Source organism: Phascolarctos cinereus, unplaced genomic scaffold, assembly GCF_003287225.1.
Source record: "Phascolarctos cinereus isolate Bilbo 61053 unplaced genomic scaffold, phaCin_HiC Scaffold_4;HRSCAF=312, whole genome shotgun sequence".
Taxonomy (NCBI): domain Eukaryota; kingdom Metazoa; phylum Chordata; class Mammalia; order Diprotodontia; family Phascolarctidae; genus Phascolarctos; species Phascolarctos cinereus.
In genome coordinates, this window is record NW_027555847.1 from 217,780,792 (window position 1) to 217,808,770 (window position 27,979).

At 41.4% G+C, this 27,979-nt stretch overlaps 1 protein-coding gene across 1 annotated transcript in view; it reads left to right on the forward strand.

Annotated features, from left to right (window-relative positions):
• The window catches only part of LOC110202488 (cytochrome P450 2W1-like), a 43,080-nt gene extending 38,841 nt beyond the window's left edge, over positions 1–4,239 (forward strand). The window contains exon 9 of the mRNA XM_020978673.2: positions 437–4,239. Coding sequence (XP_020834332.1) covers positions 437–624 — 188 coding nt within the window. The 3' untranslated portion in view covers positions 625–4,239. The remainder of the gene's footprint in view (positions 1–436) is intronic.
• Positions 4,240–27,979: the final 23,740 nt, after the last annotated feature.

The following is a 27,979-nucleotide window of genomic DNA, read 5'->3' on the forward strand; positions in this document are numbered from 1 at the left end:
GAGGAGGCCCATCCCTCAGACAGTATAGACCACGCCTCCAGGGCCCAGACAATAGACCCCTGGAAGAAGGGATACAGAAGTAGGGGAAGGTGGGTTCTGGAAGAGAGATTCCAGCAAGGGGACCCTAGGGTTGAGGAAAGGAGAAGGAGCTGTCATCTGGGTGTGAGACTGGTGGGCTGGAGGCCCTGGATGTTGGTACCCCGGGGCAAAGCCATGGTCCCCCCACCGCACTTAAAGCTCTGATCTCATCCACTGGAGAACACTAGGGGCTGCAAGAATTGGAGGTGTGATGGGTGGGAAGGGGTAAGGGAAACTTTCCACAGCTATGAAATCATACCCTCCCACCCCCAAGATAGCTATTTACTCAGCCTCAGTGCAGCAGGACCCTCAGGCCTGGGTTTTATTTTTTTATTGTTGTCGTCGTTTTGCTTTGTAGGTTGCCGTGTTTGTCTAGGGGAGAGTCTAGCCAAGATGGAGATGTTTCTATTCTTTGTGAACTTACTTCAGAGATTCACTTTCCACCCGCCTCGAGGCATCAAAGAGTCTGACCTGGACATCACCCCGGAGGCAACCTTCACAATGAGGCCTCAGCCCCAGTCTGTGTGTGCAGTGCCAAGGTCCTAAGGGGCGGTAGCAAAGAACAATTCCAGGCTACTGTGGGAGCGGTTACAAGCCAACAGGATGCTCCCTTGGTGGCAAACTGTGAGAAGGGCCAAATGTGCCTTTGGCACCCTCAAACCTCTCTCTTCCGGGGCCTCCGCTCCCTGTGGCAGTAACATTCTTTTCCACCACCCTGACCTACATCTAGCTACCCCAATGTCCTTATGATTTCTACCTTTATTCCCATCAAAACCACCTAAAGAGCTGAAACTAACTTACGTTAAGCCCCAACAGTTTAAAATGTAACATCCTTCCTCCCTCCTTCCCTTACAGGGGAATTTGGATTTTAAAACAAGGTCTTAGATTAAACTAGTGAAGCGCTGATGGTGACATTTAAGGCATTAACCAATTTGAGGTGAAGTGGGGTAGGGCGCATTATTGCTATTGCTAAGATTTCTAAAATTATATCAAACAATAGACGCAAGAGTGGCAATCTATTTTTTTAAATGGAAATACTTTTCATATTTCCCTTATTATATAAGATATTAGCTTGTAGTTTTAAAAATATTTTTTATATTGTGTTAAGGAAAGAGCCTATTATTCCAGTTTTTAAATGAAAATGAATGTTACATTTTATGAGAAAAATCTGCATCTGATATGATCATGAATTCTATTTTTCTGTTGTCTATATTTATTATATTAGCCAGAGAAGTAAAGGAGAGGGAGGCCTTATGGTCATGCCTGAAGTCCTATCAAATAAAAATGGGTGTCTGCTCTGTTGATATAAAAGCTGATCCAGGAAACCATTTATCCTGGCTTCAAAGTTCTCAACTAAATTTTTTAAAATTTAAAATAAAAAAAATTAAACTCCTACTATATACAGTGCTCTATACTGGGTCCTGGGGATAAATAGAGGATAGATCAATAAAAAGATGCATAGATACATAGATAAATAGATGATAGTCATGTAGATAGATAGATAGATGGTTAGGTGGATGATAGAGCATTCATTATTAGCCCAGGCATTGTGCTAAATTCTGGGGATCCAAATAGAATTAAACAAGACAATCCCTACCTTCAAGTTGATATTCTAATGGGGTAAGGCAATACATATGGGGCAGGATGTGGAAATGGCTGGGAAGTGGGTGTGAAGGCCTAGTTCCATGAAAGACAAAGAGAGAACACACCTATCAGAGGCCATCACCCTAGGAGCTGAGTCTAAGGTTCCAATGGGAAAGAGGTGAGGATGACAGTCAGAGTAGAGGCAGAATGGTGTGGAGATGGCCAGTAAGATGAAAAATGGCATTAGCTTTACTTCAACTAAACTAATCACCTTAAAAAGTATCACAATGAGATGAAGAAGGTGATGATGATGGTGATGATAAAGGTAAAGGAACAATTCAGACAGTGCTAAGAAATATGCTGCAGGAAAGATCAAAGACTAGTCTTTAAAATTTTTATATCACTGAAACTTAAAATCAACAACAAAGACAAATAATCAAACATATAAAATCAGGAATAAAATCCGAAACAAAGTCCTTAGGATTTAACAAATCAGAAATTAGTGAGTTAGCAAACAACACAGAAAACATGGGTCAGGCATTCCTTCTCAAGACTTCTGAAATGCCCCATGTTGTTGTTGTTGAGTCATTACAGTTGTATTCGATTCTTCAGGACCCCATATGAGTTTTCTTGGCAAAGATAATGGGGTGGTTTGCCATTTCCTTCTCTAGCAAATTTTACAGATGAGGAAACTGAGACAAATGGGGCTAAATGACTTGCCCAGGGTCACACAGCTAGGAAATGTCTGAGGCCAGATTTGAACTCTGAAAGATGAGTCTTCCTGACTTCAGGCCCAACACTCGCCACAGCACTACCTAGCTTTCTGAAGTTCCAATACTTCTGGCTTAATTTTTTTGTAACACAAACATAGTCATTGTGCCCATAGCTCTGATTTGGTGGATTTTGATTTGCCTTACTTTTGTAAAGTCTTTCCAAATTTCCTGATTGTCAGACAGTCAATAATTATTTGTTAAGCCCCTATGTGCCAGACATTGGGCTAAGCTCTAGAGACACAAAGAGAGAAAAAGGCAATCCATGCTCTCAAAGAGCTCACTGTCTAATGGGAGGAGACAACATCCAAACAACTATGTACAAATAAGCAATATACAGGATAAACTGGAGATAGTCTCAGAGGGAAGGCACTAGAATTAAGGGTTCCTGTAGAAGGTGGGGTTTTAGTTGAGACTTGCAGGAAGCCAGGAGGAAGAGATGAGGTCAGAGAATATTCTTGGCACAGGAGACAGCCAGTAAAATACACTTCAGTGCCTAGAGTCCAGAGATGGAGTGTCTTGTTTGAGGAATGCAAGGAATTAACTTTTTTTTTAATGGCACCATAATATTCCATTGCACTTATGTAACACAACTTATTTAGCCATTCCTCAAGTCATTGGACATACAGTTCATTTCCTGTTTTTGTCATTATAAATAAAGTAGCTCTCACTATTTGGGGTACAAATAGGTTTTTTTCTCCCCCTTGAATAGCTTGACAAATTAATCCCTAAATATAACATGCATTTTGCTCTGCTTTTAAACAGTACTTCTGTATCTGTTTTCTTAGATTCTCGATGGTACAGAGGGTGTACGTGAGCTTATCTCATATCCTGCCACTTTACTAAAGCAATTTATTACATGCACTAATGACTTTGTTGATTATCTTAGGTTTTCTAAGCATATCACCACTTCATCTGCAAATAGAAGTATTTTAATTTCTTCATTTCCAATACTTACTGCAATTTCTTTTTTCATGCATACCTTAACGCTTTTGCTAAGATTTCCAAACAGTGTCAATAACAGTGCTGTTATTACAGCAAGAATGGACACCCCTGTTTTTTATAGGGAATGCTTCTCATAAGTCTTCATTGCATACAAGATTAACTGGGAGACACTGGCAAAGTACCTCCCAGCATGGTATGCCTGCATCAAAGAAGGTGCTGTGCTCAATGAGTGAAGCAGAATTGCAGTAGTCCAAAGAAACCCGAGACGGGAAAATGTAGAGACATCTCCACTCCCAACGTTCATGTGGATGATTTCTGTCAGAACCGAGGCAGGGCCTTCTGAGTTTGTATGGGTTTGATCAGCCCCATCAGACACCCTGTACAAAGGGCAACAACCAAACAACCAGCTCATAGTGTCAAATATATACTTTAAAAAGGCATGTTAAGTAAAGATCTTGTTCTCATATTTTAACATAAATTAATGCTTATTTTATCAAAGGCTATACTTTATCAGAAAAATCTGCATCTAATATGATCATGGGTCCCATTTTTTCTCTTGTTTATGTGATTTATTATATATCTTACTGATAATAAATCATCTTTACATTCCAGTTCTCTACCTGCTTGGTTGTGATGGCTACTTTTTTGAATGACTTATTGTTCCATTTGTGAGCATTGTATCTAATATTTTTGTATTGGTATTCATTATTGATACTGTTCTATCTGTTCCCCCCACCCAAGTTTCGGCTTTGTTCAATTTAGGGATTTTTGCCTCATAGAAAGAACTGGAGTAGCCTGCCATCTTTATGTTCTGAAACATATTTGGCAGTAGCTGCTTGCGAATAAATCTGGGTTTACTGTCTCCATTTTACTTTACTTATTAAGACAAGTTGGTTAGGTTTGTAATTATCTTTTATTGATGCATGGTGGTTTTTTTTTAATACTACTGTCATTTCCTGGTTAAACCTTCTCCCATCATTGACCCCTCCCTTGTAACAAAGTAAAAAAACTAAGCCAAATGGACAAAGCCTTTAGCAGATATATGTATCCTTTCATATCCTTGGGCCTCCTCCCACCATAGTGGGCACCTATTTTGTTTCTCTGTTTTTGCTACACAAAATATGCTGCTACTAATATTTTGCAGCATACGGCACCTTTTTGACCTTGACTTTTTTAGGGAATATGTGCCTTGTAGTGGCTGATGGTCTTTTTAGAGAGAATCTCTTCATTGGCCAAGGTTCTTAATATAAAAGAATAATTAAGGAAACAAGCATCTATTAAGTGCCTACTATGGCACCAGGTACTGTACTAAGTGCTTTACAAATATCTCATCTGATCCTTGCAACATACTGGGAATTAGGTGCTATTATTATGATCCTCATTTTATAGATGAAGAAAGTGAGGCAGACAGAGGTTAAGTGACTTGCCCAAGGTCACTCAGCTGGTAAGTATCGGAGGCTAAATCTGAACTCAGGTCTTCCTGGCTCTAAGCCTAGTGCTCTATCTATTGCACTACCTGGTGCTGTTATTAAAGATTCAATAGCTATTAGAAAGCTCAGTGTCCATTTTATTCTGAAGTATATCAAATCACTTACCTTCACATCACCTTTAATGGGAATTAATTAACTCCTTGTGGCCACTGTGTTCCATACTCTACAGGTCATCACCTCGTAAGGTGATTGGTCTAAGCTTTGTATGGATTTGCAATTTGATTTTTAATATTTGCACCCTGTCTTAAGAATTAAACTGGGGGGAGGGGGACGATCACATGATATTGCTGTTAATATTACTTAAATGGAATGATGTAGGAATTTGGGTTTTGAAAAGTAGCGTCACCACTTTTCTCCTCCAGACAGAGAGGAGAACTACAGGTGTGGAATGCTGCCTGCAACGTTAGACGTGGTGACTGCAAAAGCTTATTTTGCATAACTAATTTTCTTTGTCACAAGGGAGGTCTCTGTGTGGGAGGAGAGTTATTGGGAAGTTAAAGGGGCAGAAAAAGCAAAAATCACCAATACATTAAAAAAAAAAAGAAAACTTGGGGATGCATTATGATGACCACCTTTGTAAGAAAGGTTCTGTATAACAAAGCTATCTCTAGGTACCAGAAGGGCCCATAATAACCAGGATGTACAGACTGGCATACAGTGAATTCCTATTATCTAATATTCAACTTTTATCTTACCCATACAGTCCCCATATCCCTGATGCTGTGGTAAGGATAGTTCCAGCGTCCTTCTGTGGAACTCTAATAAGAATAATAATAACAGCTAACATTTATACAATGCCAATATGTGCCAGATATTGTGCTAAGTACTTTATAATTATTATCTCATTTGATCCCCACAACAACATTAGGAAAGCTGCTGCTATTATTACACCCATTTCACAGGTGAGGAAACTGAGGCAAACAGTGATTAAGTGATTTTTTTTTTCAGGTTCACACAGCTAATAAGTGTCTGAGGCCAGATTTGAACTCAGGAAGATGAGTCTTCCTGACTCCAGGCCCAGCACTCTATCATTACCTAGCCTCCTAGCTTACGTAGTGCTTTCAGAATTACAAAGTACAGTTACCCCTTCCACATCTCAACTTTCCCCATTGGGGTTTCAATATGTTGCAAGTTGGCATAAGAAATTAAGTAGGAACTTTTGGGGAGTTTTGTGGAAGCCTAAGACAACACATGAAAGCTAGCAGATGGCCCAGAGTCTATAACCAAATATTTCACCCATATTTTACAATAAGGTACCATAAACACCCCATAAAAGAAAAAGAAAAAATTCAGACTTCTCCAGTACAAAGGGAGGGCAAAAAAATTTTACACAGATTTTCCAGAATGGGAGGGGTGGGGGGCATGCAACAACCCTGTGACGGAAATAGTTAGGTATTATTATTGTTGTATTATTTTACAGATGAGGAAACTGAGTCTCAGAGGTGATGTGACCTGTTCTGGGTCATGTAGCCAGTTAGCGCCGGAGCCTAACCCAGCAGGAATCCAGAAGAGCTACCATTTAGGAAGCTTTGGATTCCCACTGTGTTATTGCTCAGGCTTGTCGTCTGACTCCTTGTAGGTCCTGGGCACAGGTCACTTTATGTCCCTGAGAAGCACACATAAGCCCCCTGCACTGAAACTCAAAACTTGTTTCCTTTGATTTCCTCAAGTCTCTACAGGAAATTCAGAATTTTCAGCATTTGATTATTTGTGCTAATGGAGCGAAAACAGTAGGTACAAAGAGGCTCCAAATAATTCACATTTAGCTTTGAAATGTGTTTTTAAAAATGAGTTTTACGGCTGCCTTTTGTTTTTAAACATAATCATTTCTAGATATGTCCTCTACCCTTTCCCGAAATGACCCATCCAGTGATGAGATGATGTTTTTGAAATTACATTTAAATATTGGTGAGCTTAATATTTGGGGAATTCATTTTAACTGAAGTAACAGAATTTCACTGTAGAATCTGGTTAGCAATCCTATTTCTTTATAATCTCTCTCTCAGCTGAATTTCTCCCCTGCTTTTCATTCCATATTGAGAATAGACAGCATTGCCTATCAGACTGAAATCTTAAAGACTCTGCCTGGTGGAATGGGTGGATGAGAACAATTTGCTCCAATGGCCGTGAAGCAGTCACGGTGGAGACTAGAGAGCTTGGTCAGAGGCCAAAGACCCCAAGGTCATCCACTGCATCCCAGGCCATCCCCAGCTGTCTTGACCTTTGTCTTGCCACTGGACTTCAATGACTCTGGAAGAGAGAGTAAGGCTGACAACTTTGCGCAACTCTGCCTCACTTCAATTCATGCACAAGTTATCACCCATTATGTCATTGGTCCTCTTCAAAAATGAAGGACAAACAACATTAACCTAAATAGAATCCCTCTTAGTTTGTGGCCTTTCTGATGAATACTTTCACTTTAGGGAAGTAATTAGGTCTTTTAGTTTCTAAGACTTCCTCCACTAACCTTTGACCCGGCAGAATATATAAATCAAATTAGTATCAGCTGAGACCTGAATTAAGCTAAGGAAGTAACACTTTCAGTAGGAACTCTCAAATATTAACTGCTGTGATTAGTTGTTCATTGACAAATGGAGTGATGTATGTCTTTATTGCTAGAGAAAGAAAAGAGACAAAGAAAGGAAAGAAAGAATGAGAGAGACAGAAGGATAGGGCAGGAGGGAGACAGAGATGGAGGGAAAGAAAAAGAGAGACTGAAAGAGAGAGATGAAAGGGAAAGAGAAAAGGAGAGAGAGAGAGAGAGAAGCAGTCATTCACTGTGGTTTCCCTGTCATACATGGATCTAGGTATAAAATGTTATTGTTGTTTGTCCTTTGTTTTCGAAGAGGACCATGACATCAGGGAGGTGACGCCATGACATGCAAGTGAATTGGATTTAAGTGAGGGAGGGCTATGCACAGTCACCAGCCTCACTCTTTCATCCAGAGACATCTGGCCAGACATGGATCAGGATGACTGGAGATGGCCCAGGATGCAGTAGGGGACCTTGGCCTTTTTGAGTTAAGGTCTTTAACAGGTCTCAGTTTGACTGAGGCAATACTTAATTTGGAGATTAAGGCTAGGTAAGAAATGAGGCAAAGAATGGCCTCTTTCACCTCACTAAAAAAAAAAATCAATCTGGGAGGGGAAGACCCTCAGAGTTTCTGGCCAAAACAGAAACAATTACTATTTACTATTTGTATTTACTCTGAGTCAATCGGGGCCCACACAAGGGCTTGGCCTGGGACCTATTGCTGACCAATAGAAGAGAGCCAGAGTGATTTGGTTTTAAGGCTTGGTCCTTAAGAGAAAAAAAAAAGTCTATTTTGGGGTTTATGGGCTAGGTGTAAAATAGGTCAGAGATGACTGCAGTGAAAAGGACAGTAGAAATCTGTCCCACCATACAAGATGCCACATATTGGACAGAAAATATGCGGTTTTGTGTGTGTGTGTGTGTGTGTGTGTGTGTGTGTGTGTGTGTGTGTGTTTTCCCATGAAAGACATAGTTGTCAACCAGATCCAACTGTCTGGTTGCTGCAGCTATAGAAGAATAAGGAATGTAAGGGAGGCAGGGTCCTTGTCCAGCCCACTGAGGTAACTGGACAGCATCATGCATCACTCAAGCTAAGGTAGCTTTGGTGCCTGCAAAGCTGCCAGGGCAGAGAAAGAGATAGCACAAGGCCTCGTTTTAAGTGGTGGACCCAGGGAAAACCACCCCGGAGGAGACTTAGTATCAGAACCATTAAGGGTCGAATTTATAGAAAAATGAGTGTCTCAGGCTCAGGAACCAGAAAGGTCATTTGATGGTACTAAACTCCAAACTTATTGTGGAAATGAGGTTTGAGAAACACTTGGTTTAAGAAAAAAACAGTGGTCATCTCTTGTCCAATTAGTGAAATCTCAGGCAGACATCACTGCCCTTACAAGAAGGGGACTCTTGGGCCATCTTCTATTTAGCAAGTCAACATTCTTTCATTGCTAGAGGAGATGTTTCTGCCTTTGCCCCTCCTGGTATCCTGTGCAACTGTTCTCATATCTATAAATTTGGGGCAGTAACATCACCAAACTCAGTCCCAAATGTTTAATCCCAAGGGGCTATAATACAGCTAGGTCAGTGAAGTTTGGATTCAGTTGAAGGGCCTAACTGGAGGGCCTAGAGCGCCCCAGGTTCCCCACCCCTGGGCTAGATAATCGTAGAAAGTTTGAAGAGGAAGAAGTCTATTCTGTCTGAGCCCAAGCTGTCTTCCATGACAGAAGGCAGATTTCTTGCTAGCAGGGAATTTATTGTGTTTGTATCCCAAGCAGGCGTTTGGCACATAGTAGGTACTCAATAAATACTTGTTGATTGATTGATTGATTACCTGGAAATTGGTTTTCCTCATTTAATAAATGAGGAAAAGGAGGCTCAGACAAGCTGTAACTCATCTAAGGGCAAGTAAGTAAGCTAAAAGAAGAGCCAGGCCTAGCTTCCCTCTTACCTCCGGGGTTCCCTGCCCCCTTTCATCATGATGTCTGTCTGGAACAGGGAAGAACAATGATCAAACTTGTTAACACCTGATGTCTTAAACTGTTTTTTTGGCTTTTTGCCTTCCTTAAAGTCATTAGTGTCTGTACATATATGATAATGTTCTTCAATTTCCCCACAAGAATATTTGAATTTCAAATGTCTTGTAGGAACCTGTGAACATCTTATACTTAACATGTCCAAAATTGAACTCATTAACTTTCCTTTCCCAAACCTCCCCACCCCTTCCCAAACTTCCCTGTACTGTTAAGGGCACCACCTTCCAGGCATCCAGGTGTCATCCTCAGCTTTCACAATCTCTCATCCTCCTTATCTGTTCTGTTGCCAAATCTTGTGTAACTTCTCTCCTCTGACACCAACACCACCCTTGTGCAGGCCTGCATTACCTCACCCCTAGACTATTTCTAAAGCCTGCTGGTGCATCTGCCAGCCTCAAGCCTCTTCCTAGTCCATCCTCCAGTACCAAGGTGCTGGAGGGACAAAGAAAGAAATGAAAACAGTTTCTGCCTTCAAGGAACTTACATTCTATTTGGAAATAAAGTATGTATGTGTTGCTTGTAGCCCAGTGGCACCTCTTTCCTGCAAAGGGACTCCCTGTTCAAGAGCCAGACAGATCTAATTCATCCTCGGGGAGCCTGGCCTTAAAGAGAAGTGATCAGGCTTTCTCCCTAGCTCATTATGCCCCCACTTAGAATTATTCTAGGAAAATCTCCTTAAACTTATATATGGCCCCTGTCTAAGGTCTCCCTAAAAGGGATTAAAAGGGAAAAGTTACACAATGTAGAAAGAAGTCGATATTAGGTATAGGACAGCTATTTATTTCTTCTACTGTAACAGAAATACTTAAACCACAAAAGTCTCTAGCACCTTTGCCAAGAAAAGTCCAAAATGGGGTTGTGAAAAGTCAGACGTGACTGAAATGACTGAACAATAACAAAAGTAAGAACAAACATACAAGCACTATCCCTCCCCCGCCCCAACACCTGGGGAACAAAATCCTTCTCTTATACCACATCAGTCTCAGGGGAGTGAAGAGGGATTAGATTAGATTCACATTGACAAATACTTGCAACATGAAATAGTAACTCATAACTGCTACATACTCTCTCAGGAGGAAAGTCTCCTGAGAGACTCAGAGGACTGCTGAATATGTATATTCCACTTTCCTTCCAGATCTCCACTATTGATTGTGTCACTTAAGGTCTATAACTTCTGGTCAGTTCGGTGGGCGTGGCTCATTTTAGAGTTGGTGTTAGTCTTCTCTGAGAATGGGCACCATTTCAGGAAGCATCTCTTGCTGCCAACACCTGTACCTCTGAATGACCCTACACCTCTCAGGCGACCCAAACTGGGAACATTCCTCTGTGGATCGCTGTGCCAAGGAAACAAAATGTGAAACAGAAGAAGCTGCTAGGGATTTGAGAACCAGTCTGGGGCAAACACATGTGCTCATGGCTTTGTGCATATGGCTACTTTAGTCATCTCTGGAGAGAGGAGGGAGAGAGAGATACCCTCTCTCCTCTCCTGGAAGTGCAAAGTTGCTTAAGTTCCAAGAAACCCTCTCCAAAGAGAGAAAAAAAGAGCAAGAGGAGAAGTTGTTTCTCTTTCTAAACCTGCTGCTGATGCAGCACTTCCTGCTTAGTCAACAATAATCTCTGACACAGCTCAAAGTAATGGGGACCCTGGACACCAGCCAGGAGTCTCTGGTTGCCCACATATGTTAGCAAGGAGCCACGCAGAAGAAGTCAGGGTGAGGCCCTATCTGAAGCATACTCCAAAGGATGGTATCTACAGGACCATCAGATTAGATGAGCTTTCCCAATTATTCTCATTACCTATGTATATACCAGATGTATACTACATAAAGACAAGGTAGCTTGGAGAGGGGGGAGAGGAAGGGATCAGCGGTTCGGGGAGGGATTAGGGAAGGCTTCATGTAGAAGGCGGCACTCGAACTGAGCTTTGGAGAAAACTAGGGATTCGAAGAAGTAGAGATTAGAAGGGAGCACATTCTAGGCATAGGGGATGTCTAATGCAAAGGCAGAGAGATGAGAGATGGTTTTGTGAGTGAAAAACAGCAGGAAGGGCAGCTTGGCTCGACTGTAGAGTATGAGAGAGGGAGCAATGTCCAAATAAAGTTGGAAAGGAAAACTAGAATCAGGTTGTGAAATGCCAAACAGAGGAGTTTCTATTTGATCCTAGAGGTAATAGGGAGTCACTGCAGTTTACTGAGCAGGAAACTGAAAGGGTCTGATCTGTGCTTTAGGAAAATCACTTTGGCACCTATGTGGAGGATAGAGTAGAGATAGGAGAGATTTGAAGCAAGGAGACCAATTTTAACTGCCATTTTAATCCTCTTAATTCAGTCTTGAGGTAGGGGTTGGACTGATCCACTATTATACGCTAGTCTGCAATATCAATAGAGTACTCTATTATTGGTGTGCTGGCAAATGTTTAACAATCAGCTTCTAAAAAAAAGTATTCACAACACACTTCACACTTTTAAGTTTAATCGGTATTTCCTCTATGATTTTAAATCCAATCAACAAAACAATAAACCAAGCCCTGAACTGTAGCAACTGCCAATTTCTGAGTTATAACCACTCACATTGAAGATTTAACAATCATGTTCCTTAACCTGTATGAAGCTGGCTCCAAGATACAACCCTGAACATCCCCTAGTAGGGCTCCAGATAGAAAAGGTTTGCGGCCACTAGAGGGCACCAGTCATCAGTTTTCTGTCTACCAAAGCTGGAGCCTAAAACAACCGGGCTGTTCTCCAGGTCCCCCCCAACCCACACCCCAACCCCCATTTCCTCTTACCTCCCCCCCACATCATTTTTTACCCAGGTGATGTCAGCTTCAGATGACTATCCAGGGAAACCTTGAAAAGGAAAGGAAGTTTAGAAAGCTTGTATTCCCAAAGGGTCATGACCATTTCTATGACTTCTCAAAGACCTTCCACCTCATAGAACACAGGTAGGGGGTGGACACAGTAGGAATGCAGTGATTCCATGTTGATTTTATTTGAAAAATGAAACTCTGGCTCAGGACCTGGGGAGAGAAGGTGGAATTCATTCCCCAAACTTCAGAGGTCACACTCAATAGGCAATTTCTCCCCAGACAGAATGTTTTACATCAGACCAAAGGAAGCTTCTAATTTAAAAAATAAAATAAAATAAAATACATTTTTATTGATGCATTTTGTTTTTATATCACAGTCAGGTTTAGATAGATCCTCATCACCTCACTGGCATCTAACCTTCCTTTGTGACAAGGAAAACCAGTTCATTAGAACAATGGATGCAATGCCCAAGTCCAACAGCATATAGGATATTTTTGTCATCTATCTGCCATAAGGATCTGCTTTAGATCTGAAAGGGATGTCAGCACCCATCTAGTCCACTCCCAAATTTTACAGATGAGGAAAACTGAGACCCAAGTGACTTATCCATTACACAGGTAGTATAAGTGATAGCAACAGAACTTGAATCCAGGACCTCTGACTCCAAATCCAGGGTTCTTTTCCATTCTTTTAACGTTGCTAAGAAGGGAGGGATTTTTTCATTACTCTGGTGACAAAATTGGTTGTTGTAATTGCTCAGAATTTTGCTTGCTTTTATTATTTTTATTTACATTAGAGTGGCCACTATCTATATTATTCTCTTGGTTCTTCTTCTTCTTCTTCTTCTTCTTCTTTTTGCCTTGCATCAGTTCACACAAGATTTTCCATGATTTTTGGAATCCCTTATGCTCTCATGTTAAAACAGTATAATTATTTTTTAAAATCATTTTTAAAATTCTGAACTTGACAAGAACCAAAAAAATGAGCATTTCCATATGTGTATATCTACACATATATACATATATAATACTATACATATACATATACATATACATATACATATACATATACATATACATATACATATACATATACATATACATATACATATACATATACATATACATATACATACACATATGGGTAGCTAGGTGGCACAAGTGCTAGGATACCAGGCCTGGAGTCAAGAAGACTTATCTTCCTGAGTTCAAATCTGGCCTTAGACACTTACTAGCTGTGTGAACTTAGGCAAGTCACTTAACCCTGTTTGCCTCAGTTTCCTCATCTATAAAATGAGCTAAGAAGGAAATGGCAAATCACTCCAGTACCTTTGCCAAGAAAACCCTAAATGGGGTCATGAAGAGTTGGACATGACTGAAAACGACCCAACAATGACATATACATGTCCATATATACATATGTATATATATGTGTGTGTGTGTGTGTGTGTGTATATATATATATATATATATGTATGTATATGTACATATATGAAAAAGAGAACTGTACTTAAAGCAGCAAATCACTCAGGCCCAGTTTGCTTTTATTTTAAAATATATAATAAAATCAATGTGTCCTGCTTTGTCCAATAATATTTATTACATTCAATACTACTTGGTTCGGTCATGCCCCAATAGATGAACATTTACGCTGTTTCCCTGTCTTTGCAAACACAACGTGTTCTTAAGAATATTTTGGTATATATGGATACACCTTTATTTTTGGTAGTACCTGAGGCAACATGCTACGGGGGAAACAGGGCTGGATTGGGTACTGAAATTTTTACTCTCCCATCCTCTACTTCTGGGACTTCGGCCACATCACAATGTCTCTGGGCCTCATTTTCCTCACCTGCAAAGTGGGCCTCTGAGACTTCTAATTCTATGATCCTATGATCCTTGTTCATATGTACCCAGGAGTGAGATCACTGATTAAATAGAAGAGCCTCTCATTAAGTAAATGCTACTCCTTAGAACTGAGACAGTTCTAATGGTTTGAAGTCTGTGAACTAAGCCAGCTCTGGATCTGCGATCCTCTGGGACACATAGTGGGCACTTCCTGGCCATCTCCACGTGATGGAGCCTCAACTATGGCCATCATCCCCATCACCACCCTTCCCCCTCTCCCAACCTTGGACTCCATCTCTACCCCTGGGACTCTGATGGGTAAGCCTTTATCTTTTCTGTTCCCTCCATGTCACTCACCCCTTCCAGGTTCCCTTTATATCATGCCCTCCTTCATTAGGCTGTAAGCTCCTTGTGGGCAGGAATGGTCTTAACTTGCTTTTATTTCTATTCCCAGCACTTAGCTGGGAAGTAAGCACTTAATTTCTCATTTAAGTGCTTGATAAATTCCTTATGTTTCTTTTCTTTTCTTTCTTTTTCTTCCACTTTCTTTTTTCTTCCTTCCTTCCTTCCTTCCTTCCTTCCTTCCTTCCTTCCTTCCTTCCTTCCTTCCTTCCTTCCTTCCTTCCTTCCTTCCTTCCTTCCTTCCTTCCTTTCTTCCTTCCTTCCTTCCTTCCTTCCCCTTTCCTCTCCTTTCCTCCTCCAACTCCTCTTCCTTCTCTCTTTCCCTGTCTCTATCTCTTTCTTCCTTCCAGGTGGGATTAAGGAAGGGTTTCTTAGAGGAAGTGACATTTGATTTGCACCATGCTGGATGGGAAGAATTACCTGGCAGAGCGGTGGGGAGGACATTCCAGGGAGATGCCACATCATGAACAAAGACTTGGTCAGGACAAAGACATATGTAGGAAGCAGTGTAAAAAAACAAAACAAAAGAAAACGCAAGGATAGAGCACTGGCCCTGGAGTCAGGAGGACCTGAGTTCAAATCTGGCCTCAGACCAGACACTTGACACTTACTAGCAAGTCACTTAACCCCAATTGCCTTTAAAAAAAAAAAAGCCTTTCTTGGCTCCTTACTGCCCAGGGGTGCAAGATGGTGAGTACTGGGAGATGAGATTAGAAAGCTTTTGGGGGGTCAGATCATGCAGAAATCAAAGTGATTATCCAAATTTATCATAACCTGAAGGCAATTCTGAATTTCCCAAAGCAGTGTTGAGTGTGTGTCTGGATTCTATTATCCACTAGCCCCACCGCACACCCCATGTCTTTCTCTTTCCTTAGCTCTAGACTGCTACTTGACACCAACAGATGATAAAACAATTCATAATAACTAACATTTATACAACACTTCAAGGCTGGCAAAGTATTTCCTTTACACACATTCTTTCAGCTGACCTCCACAACAACCCTTAGAAGAAGGTACTAGAAGTATTATCATTTCACATTATTACCATTTCACAGATGAGGTAATTGAGGTCCAGAGAGGTACAGCTCCTTACCTAATGTCACACAGCAAGAGTCAGAGGCAAAATTCAAACAGATGTCTTCCTGAACAGGCCCAGCCCCTCTTGCCACTAAACCTTGTCATCTCTCAGAAAATTACAAGCAACATTTATAGAGTTCTTTAGGATTTTTAAGCACTTCACATACATGTCCTCCTTTCATCCTCACAACAAGCCTTTGAGGTGAATGTGATAAGTTTTCTTGCCCCTGATCTTACAAGTGAGGAAACTAAGGCTCATAGAGTCAAAATAACTTGGCATGGGTTACACAAACAGTGCCAGAGGCAGGGTTTGAACCCAGGCTTCTTCTGAGCCCAGGGGCAATGCACTTCGCATTACACCATACCACTTCTCTGATGAAGCCCTAGACAAGTGCACCCAATCCCTCCGGCATCCCTTGCCACCCTCTCTTGCCACCTGGACACACAAAAGATAACTTGTGTCAACTTGGTGTTGGTGCCAACAACTTCATCAATGCCTTCTGTTTTTAAGAGAAGGAAACTAGAGCTTGAAGAAAGGCAGGTACTCTGCCCAAAGACACACAAAGAGTAAATGTGGAGCACATTTGAATCCAGATCCTCTGAGCCCAAATTAAGTATTCTTTCCCATTTTACCACAACTCTTCATAGGACCCTGGGCTCACAAACTTAGAGCTTGAAGGGATCTTAGAGGCCACTGAGTCCTGTCCCCTCATTTTTCAGATTAGGAAAGTGAAGCACAGAAGAGCTAAGGACTTGCCCAAGGTCACACAGATGGTAATGTCTGAGGCAGGATTTGAACTCAGATCTTCCTTACTCCACATCCAGTGACCTATCAAACAATAAAACAAGGTAGTAAAAGAAAAGGTCAGAGAAGAGAATGAGAGGTGAAATGAGGAAGAAGAGAGAGAGGGAAAGAAAGAATAGAAAGAGAAGATAGGACAGTTGATGGTAAAAAAAAAAAAGTTGGCCAACTAATGCTGCTCCCCAGGGAGTACCGGATGCAGAAGAGGGAAAGAACTCACCATGAATAATCTGCTTTGCAGGTTGCAGGGCAGAATCTAGGCTGGGTAATACCTTTCTGTTTAGAACAGCAGGGATTGTACTACGCTTCTATCAGATGTGCGGGGTCGAAGCCACTAACATCATTTACCACTAGGTGGCGCTCAGTCCACAAAAATGAATGAGGGTGGTCCTTCCAAGGACAGCTGCCATCTTCAGTGAGAAATCTGTTGATTGCCCAAGGCTGAGGGCTTGGTTATTCTCCAGTCCTACCATAAACTCTCACAAGACCTGGTTGTTGTCCAGAATAAACACACTGAACCCCTTTGGCAAAAGTCACAATTATATCCCCATCAGGTACCTTAAATCCAAGGCTATTTATTATGTGTTAATATTGTAGAGTAATACCTTAAATTCATGAAGAGCTATGATTTCCAAAGAACCTTTCTTATTTAATTTAATTTTTTTCTCAAATACATATAAACAAAAATTTTAACGTTTGTCTTTTTTTTTAATTTTGAGTTCCAAATTATCTCCCTCCTTCCCTCCTTTCCCCCCTCCTTGACAAGGCAAACATTTTAATATATACTATACATGTGCAGTCATGTAAAACATTGCCATATTAGCCATGTTGCAAAAGAAAGCACAGACCAAAAAAACCCTCCAAGAATAATAAAGTTAAAAAAAAAGTAGGCTTCAATCTGCATTCAGATTCCATCAGTTCTTTCAGAAAACCTTTCTGTATCAGCTCGGTGGAACAAGACCATTAGCTCTGGAGGAAGAGAACTTAGCTCAGAATTTTAGGTCTACCAGTGTGATCTTGGAAAAGTTACTTAACTTCTATGGGCCTCAGTTTTCTCTCTAGAAAATGAGGGGTTTGGACTAGAATATCTCTGAAGGTCTTTCAAGATTAGGACATAGGTGGCATTTTTATCTTCAATGACAGATCAGAAAGCTGAAGATTATGTCCAATGGCCAAATGTCCCTTGTTTTAACCCTTAGAAAGGGCAAATTGGAAAATGGCAGAGAGATAGCAAGACAGCCTAGAACCTTGATATTTCTCTCTAAAGGAGGTATAGAAATGTTCACTCCCCACCAAAATCAAGGTTACAGAAAACAAAACAAAACAAAACTCAAATGGAAAGTGTTTCATGTAAAAAGAAAAGAACCAATCAAAGATATGAGCTAACAAAAACTTAAAAGATCTACCATAATAGTGGCACAGTAGATAGAGTGCCAGGCCTGGAGTTAGGAAGATTCATCTTCCTGAGTTCAAATCTGGCCTCAGACACTTACTAGCTGTGTGACCCTGGGCAAGTCACTTAACCCTATTTGCCTCAGTTGACTCATCTGTGAAATGTGCTGGAGAAGGAAATTGCAAACCACTCCAGTATCTTTGCCAAGAAAATCCCAAAAGGGGTCACAAAGAGTTGGCCATGACGGAAATGACATAACAACAACAAAAGAGGTAATGGAAAGCCTTATACCAACACTCCACTTCCGTTTGTCTCTGAAAAATGACTGAACATCATAATTCATATTTTGTATTAAAAGAAATATAAAATATTAACAACCACACGACAAACTATTCCAAATCATTAGTAAGAGAAATGCAGTTTGTTTTTTTTTTAGGCAATTGGGGTTAAGTGACTTGGCTAGGGTCACCCAGCTAGTAAGTGTCAAGTGTTTGGTCTGAGGCTGGATTTGAACTCGGGTCCTCCTGACTTCAGGGCCGGTGCTCTATCCACTGTGCCACCTAGCTGCCCCCGAGAAATGCAATTTAAACAACTTTTCATATTACTGAATGTCTACCCAAACGGCAAAGCTGGTAAAAAACAGAAATATCCAATATTGAAGTGGTTGTGGGAAATAGGTTTCTTGTTGTTGTTGTTGTTGTTGTTGTCACTCACCTTTCATTTTCCAAGAGGGCCAATGACATCACAGGGTGATATCAGTATTGACTTTCTTGTGAATTGGAGCTGAGTGAGGCAGAATTGCCCAAAGTCATTGGCCTCACTCTCTCTTCCAGAATCATTGAAGTCCAGTGGCAGGACAAAAGCCAAGACAACTGGGGATGGTTTGGGATGCACTGGCTGACCCTGGCGTCTTCAATATCTGACCAAGCTCTAAGAGCACCAAATCACCTGCTTCAGCTGCCTTCATGGCTATGGGAACAAACTGTTCTCCTCTGTCCATTCTGCTGGGGGAAGTCTTCACGTGCTTGGGGTAGACACTCTCCTAACTCATCAACAGGTTTGAGACCTGTCGGTTACCCTCAACCTGGTTTATTAATACTCTTACTAATATTCTACTGTTGGAGTCAGTAGAGGTTGGTTCAACTGTTCCCCAAAACAATTTAGAATTATTCCAGAAAGATCACTAAACTACACTTTGACTGTATTATCCCACTTCTAGGCATACACCAAAGGAAAATCAAGATCTCATATATATCAACATAATCATAATAGCACTTTTTGTGGTAGTAAAAAGAAAACTGATGGGAAGACACCAAAAGAAAAACCAAATCTATGCCCACCATGCCCCAGAAACCAAGCAGAAATAACCTCATAACGCATCAACTTGGATAAGAAATGCAATGAGAAAGATGAGGAAAGGTGATAAAGCAATGATGTATGCCCAAGACTGCACAGATAATTACTGAAATAGAAGAGATGAGACCTCAGGTCTCTTGATCCCTCATTAAGGTCTCTTTCCACTACCCTGGATTGTCATGGAAAGTTCCTAGGAGGATCCAAGTATCCCTGTCTCGTGTGTCTAGGACAAGTTCTTACCTAGTGTCACCTCATTGCTTAACTCTTGAAGGATACTCTGAAATTCCATCTGCAGTATGATAACCATATAGCCTTACAGAGACAGGCATAATTGGGAATCATTGCATCTGGAGCAAATTTAGTTGGAGGAAGAGCAATCAACAATCTGAACTTGAGTGAATTCATGCTGAGAGATGGGCTGGCTGCTCCCCCACAGAGTCTAACACTTATTCCCATACGGGTTAGCAGAGGGGGAAAGCTGGGCTCTAAAAGGGAGAGTCAAACCAGCCTAGCAGCAGTTATACCACACAGGAGAGGCATGGGGACCATGGAGGCTGTGGAGAGAAAGTATACCCTCTCCCCTTCCTTCCACCATGGCAGCACCCTGGAACAAAGCCCTATTCACACCATTCTAGATACAGCTATGACTGACTGGACCCAACTTAGAGACCTCAGAACAATGAAAAAAGTATCTCATTTGTCCCATGAGGTCCTGGGGGACTACAATCTGCTCTCTGGGTGGTTTGGCTTACACGAGCCTGGCCACACATGTTGTAATTGGTTGGTAACTAACTTTTTCACTATCCAAGTTTCATTTTCACAAAAGGGAGTTGGCTATTTTAGTGGGGGAGGAATGGGGCATCTTGAGAGATGTCTCAATGACTTTCAGCAGTGACTTTCTATCTTCTGGCTATTTTGTCCCTTATGAGTATTCACCTTGAGATGTTAGGGAACCGGACTGCTTTCCTTGAGACCCGATCCTGGTGCCTGAGTTCAGGCTGCTTTCCTAGGGGTTAGAGGTGGAGCAGTTTAACTTGGCATACTAGGAGCTGGGGACAGGGCAATTGGAAGGGGAAGGGGAACTTGAGGCCATTGGGAGTCAAAATGCCAAGCCGATGCCGGCTTCTGGGCTTGGGAACAAATGAGGAGCCTGTGGCCGAATGAAGAGGATGGGTTCTTATGCTGGTTTGTCCCTGTCAGCGCAAGTGGCTACTGAGAAACCACCCTGGGGAGAGTTTAAGGAGGGCTTGGTCGTCTCTATGGAATGTTTGGGTCCTTGTGGCTTCTCTCTCTGCCACATGAGAGGGGGCTTTGTGGCCCTCCCAGCCTCCCATAAGGGCCAAGTGTTTCCTAATTGCTATCTGCAGATGCTAGAAGAATAGACTCCCTGCCATTTGGAACCAAATATCCCTGAATTTCAACTGACATGTTTTTTTTTCTCTTCTTGGCCTCCCTTTGATGATGGGGAATATTGTGTTTCTTATTTCTTAAGGCTGGTTTTGGCTTTTCCCCCCATGTTCCTTCCCTCCTTCTCTTTGTTATTTGACTGTGGGTCTATTTGGGGCTTTGAAAAATTATTTCCAAACTGGAACCAAGCCTATGGCAACTTTATGGTGGAGAGCAGAGGGTTAGAGAGAAGGATGGATGGATGGCGAGGCTGCCCTTCCTCTAGGTGACTTGATCACTGGAATTCTGAAACTGAACAGGGAATGGGATGGTGGGGCTGCTTCCAACCTCCTTCTGGGTGAAAAGGCGCTCCTGCCAGGGAAGGCTGGGACAGCTAAAAGCTGTCACATGGAAAATGGTGTCTGCCAACAAAATGAGTGCTCACGCCTCGGTGGCGAAGAGCAGGCACAGCCCCATAGTAGGCCTCCCCACCTAGTCCTGTGCCGGTTGTGTAAGATTCTCTTACCATTCTATCAAGTCTGAATTGTGTCAGTGGGTTCCTGTCCACAGGTCAAAAGGCCTCTCAGACAGCACCACCCACCCCCAGTCCCCCGAGCTCCCCCAAGTCTACAGTCCTCAGGGCAGCTAGCAGACCAGGAATGTTTCCAAATGTCCCCTCAGAGACATCTCAGGTTTAGACTTGCTTCAATCTGGTTGTAAAACCCACTCAGGACAACCTCCTTTTCAGATCCACTCTTAAACATGGGCCAATTACTGTAAATTATAACGTCTGGGACAAGAGGTCTTGTAAAGCTTGACTCTGTGGTCGTCCTTGGGCTCCGTGGCTTCCCTCCTCACAGTAATTCCTCAGGCTCCTGGACAGTCTGTGCTGCTCAAAGAGACGTGTGGTCTCTCTCCCCGCGCTGCCAGTTAGGGAGAGGTCCTCCGGCACCTTGAGGTCACTGGGGGTTCCTTGGGCTCTGTACCCTGAATTCTAGTCGGTCCTTTGCCTGCAGAGTTTGTGTCCCAGATTGGGGCCAGTCTGACCTTTGGGAGAAAGAGCACACTCCCCAGAGAGGGGGAAACCACAGACCCCTGGGAGGGATTACAATTCAAAACACATTCATCAAGCACCCACTCTGTGTAAGACACTAGTGATAGATAAAATAACCAAAAAGTCCCTCCCCTCAGTGGAGCTTCCTTTTTACTGGGAAGACGTGACATGTACACAAATGAATTATAATACAAGCAGAGATATGGGGGAAATTAAAGCTGTGTTAAAACAAAAAAATCAACAAAATGTATTTTTAAAGAAAATATAATACAAGGGAAGTAGTAACCTAGGGAAAGGAAAAAGCCAGACATATTGCTCTAGGAACATTTTGAGGAAGGAGAGAAAGTGTTTCATTGAGAAGTATCAAGGAAGATTTCACTAAAAAAAGTGGTGTCTGAAATGGGCATTGAAGGAAGTAACTAAGAGATGAGGAGGGGTGCATTTATTATTTTTACAATAATGTTTTTATTTTTAACCAGAAGAATTCACAGTTTTAGAAGTGCTTTTTCTATCACCATTTAAAACATGATTTCAGTCTTGTTCTATACCCCTAATTAATATGTTGGAGAAGAGGTCAGTCAATAAGCATTTATTAAGTACCTACTGTATACTAGTGCACTGTAAGCACTGGGTTAAGCACCAAGGATACAAAGAAGAGCAAAAAGATAGTCAGTACCTGCTCTTAAGGAGCTCACTTTCTTTTTTAAAAATAGTGTTTTTTTTTTCCAATTATATGTAAAGACAATTTTTAACACTCATTTAAAAAAAAATTGAGTTCCAAAATTTTTTCCCTCACTCCCCTCCCCTGCTTCCTGAAATGGTAAGTAATTTAATATAGGTTACCTATGTGCAATCATATGAAATATATTTCCATATTAATCATGTTGTGAAAGAAGAAACAGACCAAAAAGGAAAAAAAAGAGAGAGAAAATAGTGTACTTTGATCTGCATTCAGACTGAATAGTTCTTTGCCTGTGTGTGGACAGCATTTTCCATTCTGAGTCCTTTGGAATTGTCTTGGATCACTGTATTTCTGAGAAGGTCTTGTTATTCACAGTTGATGATCGTACAACGTGGCTGTTACTGTGTCCAAGGTTCTTCTGCTTCTGCTCACTTCACTCAGCATCAGTTCATACAAATCTTTCCAGGTTTTCCTGAAGTCTGGATCCTCATCATTTCTTATAGCACAATAGTATTCCATTACATTCATATACCACAACTTGTTCATACATTCCCCAACTGACGGGCATGGAAGGGTGAATTTTAGGATTGGTAGGATGGTCTGGGGGAATGAAAGGAGGTAGAATATAGCTCATCTAATTTGAGAAACTGCCAATAGTCCCAGTTTGGGTGGAATGCTGAATACATGAAAGGTAGGGTGATGGGAAGAATAAGCATTTATTAAGGGTTTTTACTATGTATACAGTGCCTGGTGCATTGCGGGTGTTTTAAAAATTCTTCCTCCCTTCTTCCCTTCCTTCCTTCCTCTCTCCTTCCCCTCCCCCTCCTTTACTACCTTCCTTCCTCCCTTCCTTCCTCCATTTCATCATTCCGTCCCTCCCTCCCTCCTTCCCATCATTCCCTCCCTCCCTCCCTCCTTCCCTCCCTCCCTCCTTCCCTCCCTCCCTCCTTCCCTCCCTCCTTCCCTCCCTCCTTCCTTCCCTCCCTCCTTCCCTCCCTCCTTCCCTCCCTCCCTCCTTCCTTCCTTCCTTCTTTCCTTCCTTCCTTCCTTCCTTCCTTCCTTCCTTCCTTCCTTCCTTCCTTCCTTCCTTCCTTCCTTCCTTCCTTCCTTCCTTCCTTCCTTCCTTTCCTCCTTCCCTCCTTCCTTCCTTTCATATTGAAGTGGAGATGCACAGTAGGCATAAACACATGGGAGTGGATTAAGTGGCCAAGGAAGAGAGACTAAAAAGAGAAGAGCTACATCACTGGGAGTTATCCGTGCCTAGGGAGTGGGAGGAGAATGATGAACCAGCAAAGGAAACTAGGAAGAAGTTGTCAGAAATCCCAGAACCTTAGTGGCCATCTCTAGTCCCTAAACAAGAATTCCCTCCCCAGAATAGTTAGTCAACAAGGGATCATCCACTTACGAAAACGAAAAATAAATAAATAAAAACAAAAACAAGGGATCATCCAGTCTTTTCCTGAAGACACCAGTCAGAGGAAGTCATTACCTCTTAAGGTTGCCCCTCCCACTTTGGGACAGCTCTAATTAGTAGGAACTTTCCCCTTGTATCAAGCTTAAATCTGCATTTTTGACATTTCCATCCATTATCCCTAGGATCAAGCAGAGAAAAGCAAATCTCACTTCCACATGACGGACCTTCAAATACTTGTAGATAGTTATTATCAATCCCTTCCTAAATCATCTCTTCTCCAGTCTAAAGAACCCTAGTTCCTTTGGCCAATTGTCATATGACATTAATCTGAGTCTTTCATCCTTTAGCTTGCTCTCCTCTGGACCATCTATAGCAGTGGTTCTTAACCCGGGGTCCTTGAATTTATTTTTAAAAAATAAGACCTTTCAACTATTATAGATACCCAAATTAACTCTAAAGGACCTATGAAGAAAGATGTTACCTGCATCCAGAGAAAGAACTAATAAATAGAAGTATGTATGAATAATTTTACACATACACACACACATATATACTTCTTTGTGTCTAATGGTAGCCATCTCTAGCGTGGGGTGGGGAGAAAAGAAAAAAAATGTATATGATAATTTATCATATATTTAAAAGGAATCGCAAGCTGTATATAATAGATTTGCAGTTCTATGTGCAGCCCTCTTTTTTATGATACTATTTTATGGAAATGCTTGTTTTATTCCATAAATTAGGAAGAAAATAAATAAATAACTTGGGGTTCATATACACACACACACACACATATCTATAGGTACACACATATACTTTAGATTAAGCACATACATAATATATATTTATATGCTGTTATATATGTGTGCATATGTATATACACACATATAACAGCATATAAATATACATAATGTATTGCTTAATTTTAAATATTTTACATAACATATATATAGAGAGAGAGAGAGAGAGAGAGTTTACTTTGTAGTCCTATGTGTTTCATTTTATGCATTTAAAGACATTCTCTTGAGAAGCTGTCCATAGACTTCACCAGACTGTCACACACAAAAAAGGTGAACTCCTGCATAACTTATCGCTGTCCTTTTAAAGGTGTGGTGCCCAGGACACCCTAATGCTTCAGCTGTGGTGTGGCCAATGCATCATAAGAGTACAGTATACAGAGTACAGACACTCTTACCTCCCTGTTCTTGGAATCCTGTGTGAGCCATGCCTCTCTGAACAGAACCTAAGATCACATCAACGTTCCGACCCGGTTCTTTCCTTAATAGAATTTAAGCTTCTTGAGGGTCGGGACTAAGTCTTTTGCACATTTGTAGAAGCACTGACTGGCACAGTGCTTGGCTTAACACTTCTGACACACATGGAAACCCAAAGAGGAGAAAACATCCAGGAGGAGAGGCACAAGCAACAGCACTGAAAATTGCAGAAAGGTCAAAGGAGGATGAGGACTGACAAGAAGATGTCCAATGTCATAATTAAGAGATCATTGGTGATAAAAAATGTTATCTACCTCCAGAGAATGAACTGATGAAGTCTGAATACAGATCAAAGCATACCATTTAAATTTTCCTTTTCTTTCTTTTTCTCTCTTTCACCTCCTCCTCATTCTCCTCCTCCTCCTCCTCCTTCTTCTTCCTCTTCTTTCTTCCCTTTTGCAACATGGCTAATCTTGAAATATGTTTTGCACGACTGCAAAGAGAGAGAGAGAGAGAGAGAGAGAGAGAGAGAGAGAGAGAGAGAGAGAGAGAGAGAGAGAGACACGCAGACCGAGAGAGCGAGAGAGAGAGACAGACCGAGACAGAGAGAGAGAGAGAGAGACAGACCGAGACAGAGAGAGAGAGAGAGAGAGAGAGAGAGAGAGAGAGAGAGAGAGAGAGAGAGAGAGAGAAGCAGAGAAACAGAAAGACAAAGAGAGAGATCATTAGTGACCTTTGTGTGAGTAGAGGGAAGCCAGATTGCAAGGTGGTGAGGAATGAATAGATGGAGAGGAAGCAAAGGCAGAATGTAGTTGACCCTTGAAGGAGTTCAGCAGTGAAAGGGAGGGAAGGGAGCTTTCCTGGAAAGAGTGGAAGGTTTCCCCTCCTTATCCCCACCTCCTACTGATCCTTTCAATGTCTCAGTGTCTTTGGAGAAAAGCAGAATCATGTATCATACTCACAAAGTGACCCACATAGCAGTTCTGAGATTTCTAGGGGCTTTTAAGTCCTCCCTGCCTTTCCCCACAAATCAAGCTCATGATTTGGAAGAAGTCACTTTGCTTCATCCCCTAGGAGGGGTCTTCCTGCTGCCAAGAAAGGCTGGAAGGACTGTGGGAAAGGGTTTTTCCATCCCTACCACAAGTACCCCCACAAGCTAAATGCACCCTCCCTTTCATAAGGTGACTATGACAAAGTTTTACTTCATTCTGGTCCTGAATCAATTTCTCCAATTATCTTCTGTGGGTAGGAGGAAATGTTTCTACTCTAGAAGTCTTTTGAGTTGGATCTGAAAGAGACTACTCCTACAAAAGAAAAATATGGATAAACTCAAGGATTTATATGAATTAAAGGAGACGGATAAACTAGGACTCCATTCTTGTCTCCCTGCTGTTCTGATAGGTGAGTCCTTTGCTTTATTTTGGGGAAACCAGGTTTCCATACTACTCCCTACAACCTCCTCACTAAGGCCTCAGTCTCTGATCATCTCCATCCCCCCTTTCTAGTACCTCTTCCCCCATTAAAATATAAGCTTCTTGAAGGCAAGAACTGTCTTCTTTGCTTTTATAGATATCACAGTGTTTAGTGCTTAATAACTTATCTGATAACTATCTATCTGTTATCCCATATAATAGGCTATAGAGTTGGATTTTTAATCAACAAACCTTGCTTGAAAATCTGTTATGCAATAGGCAATGTGGGAGATTGAAATAGAAATAAACAATTGTATACACATACATACATATACATTTATGTATGTGTATATAGATACACATATCCATATATATGTACGTACACACACACATACACACACACACACACACACACACACATTCCCTCTGGAAGTATCTCCATTCTCCAGACTTTTCCCAAGTCTCTAGAAATAGATCCTGTTCTCTACCCCTACCCATACTTTTCCAGATAATAAAAAAAAGTCCCTCTCATGATAAATAAAACCACAATTTAAAGTTGCTTAAAAAATCTATATATACATACACAGCTATATATACATACTATATATATATACACATAATCTATATATGCATACTATATGCACATAATCTACATATACACACATACATTGTATATACATATATGTATGTGTATATACACAGAATATATATACATTTATACATATATATATGTGTATATATATATACACACATAGGCACACATACACATTTGCTATATATCTTGGTCCTAGCTTGCAGGCTACTTAATACCTAGTTGGAGGAAGGTTAAGTCAAATACCCAGAGGGAATGTCCCTGGCCTTCTAGGCTCTCTTATAAGCCTTCCCTTGGTGTGACTTTCAGAAACAGAACACCAGAGCTGATGGCCTATGAGGCTAACCGGAGCTGGTCTTAAGGGAACATCACACATTCCTAAAAGGCAGGGGTCTTGTTTTATTTCTATTAGTACCTTCCCTAGAATTCCTTTACTGAATTGAACAGAGGAAACATGGGAATGAATGGATAGACTAAATGGTTTACCACATAGCACAGGGTCAAATGCCTTCAAATGCCAAGCCAAAGAATAATTTTGGCACCCAGAGAAAGCTTTGCAAAATACTTCATCAAATCAACTTTTCAAGACAAATTCATTTAATGGAGGAGGTATCTAGTGACATAGGGCTCTGTGCAGGCAGAGAGTCTGAGATACTGTCTTGTGGAATTGAGACAGAAACCTGCAGGAAATTGGCCTTATGGGCAGAGACCCCAAGACACAGTAAAGTCACAGTCTGAGAAGGGGAGAAGTAGAGTTAAGCTTGTCTGGGGGAGGAAAAAGGCTGCCAGCTAGCTTCTAGTTTTAGCTAATTATTCTTGGTAAATAGTGCTAAGCTCAACTGTTGCTATAATGCTGAAGCAGTTCAACAGCTGTCTTCACTTTCTGAACTTTGGTTCCCTGAAACAAAGCCCTGATTGCCTAGCCCTAGTTACTTCTCTTCCCAAATATATAGGGGATATATGTCCCCTGTTTTCCCCCTTTACCCCCCAAAATTCTAGATTGCCATTGATACCATAAATCAGGTCATTACACATGCTCATTCCATTGGGTCCTCAAGGTCCTCAGACTTCCAAAGATCTCTACTAAAATTCAGATAGCCCGAAGAGACTAGAT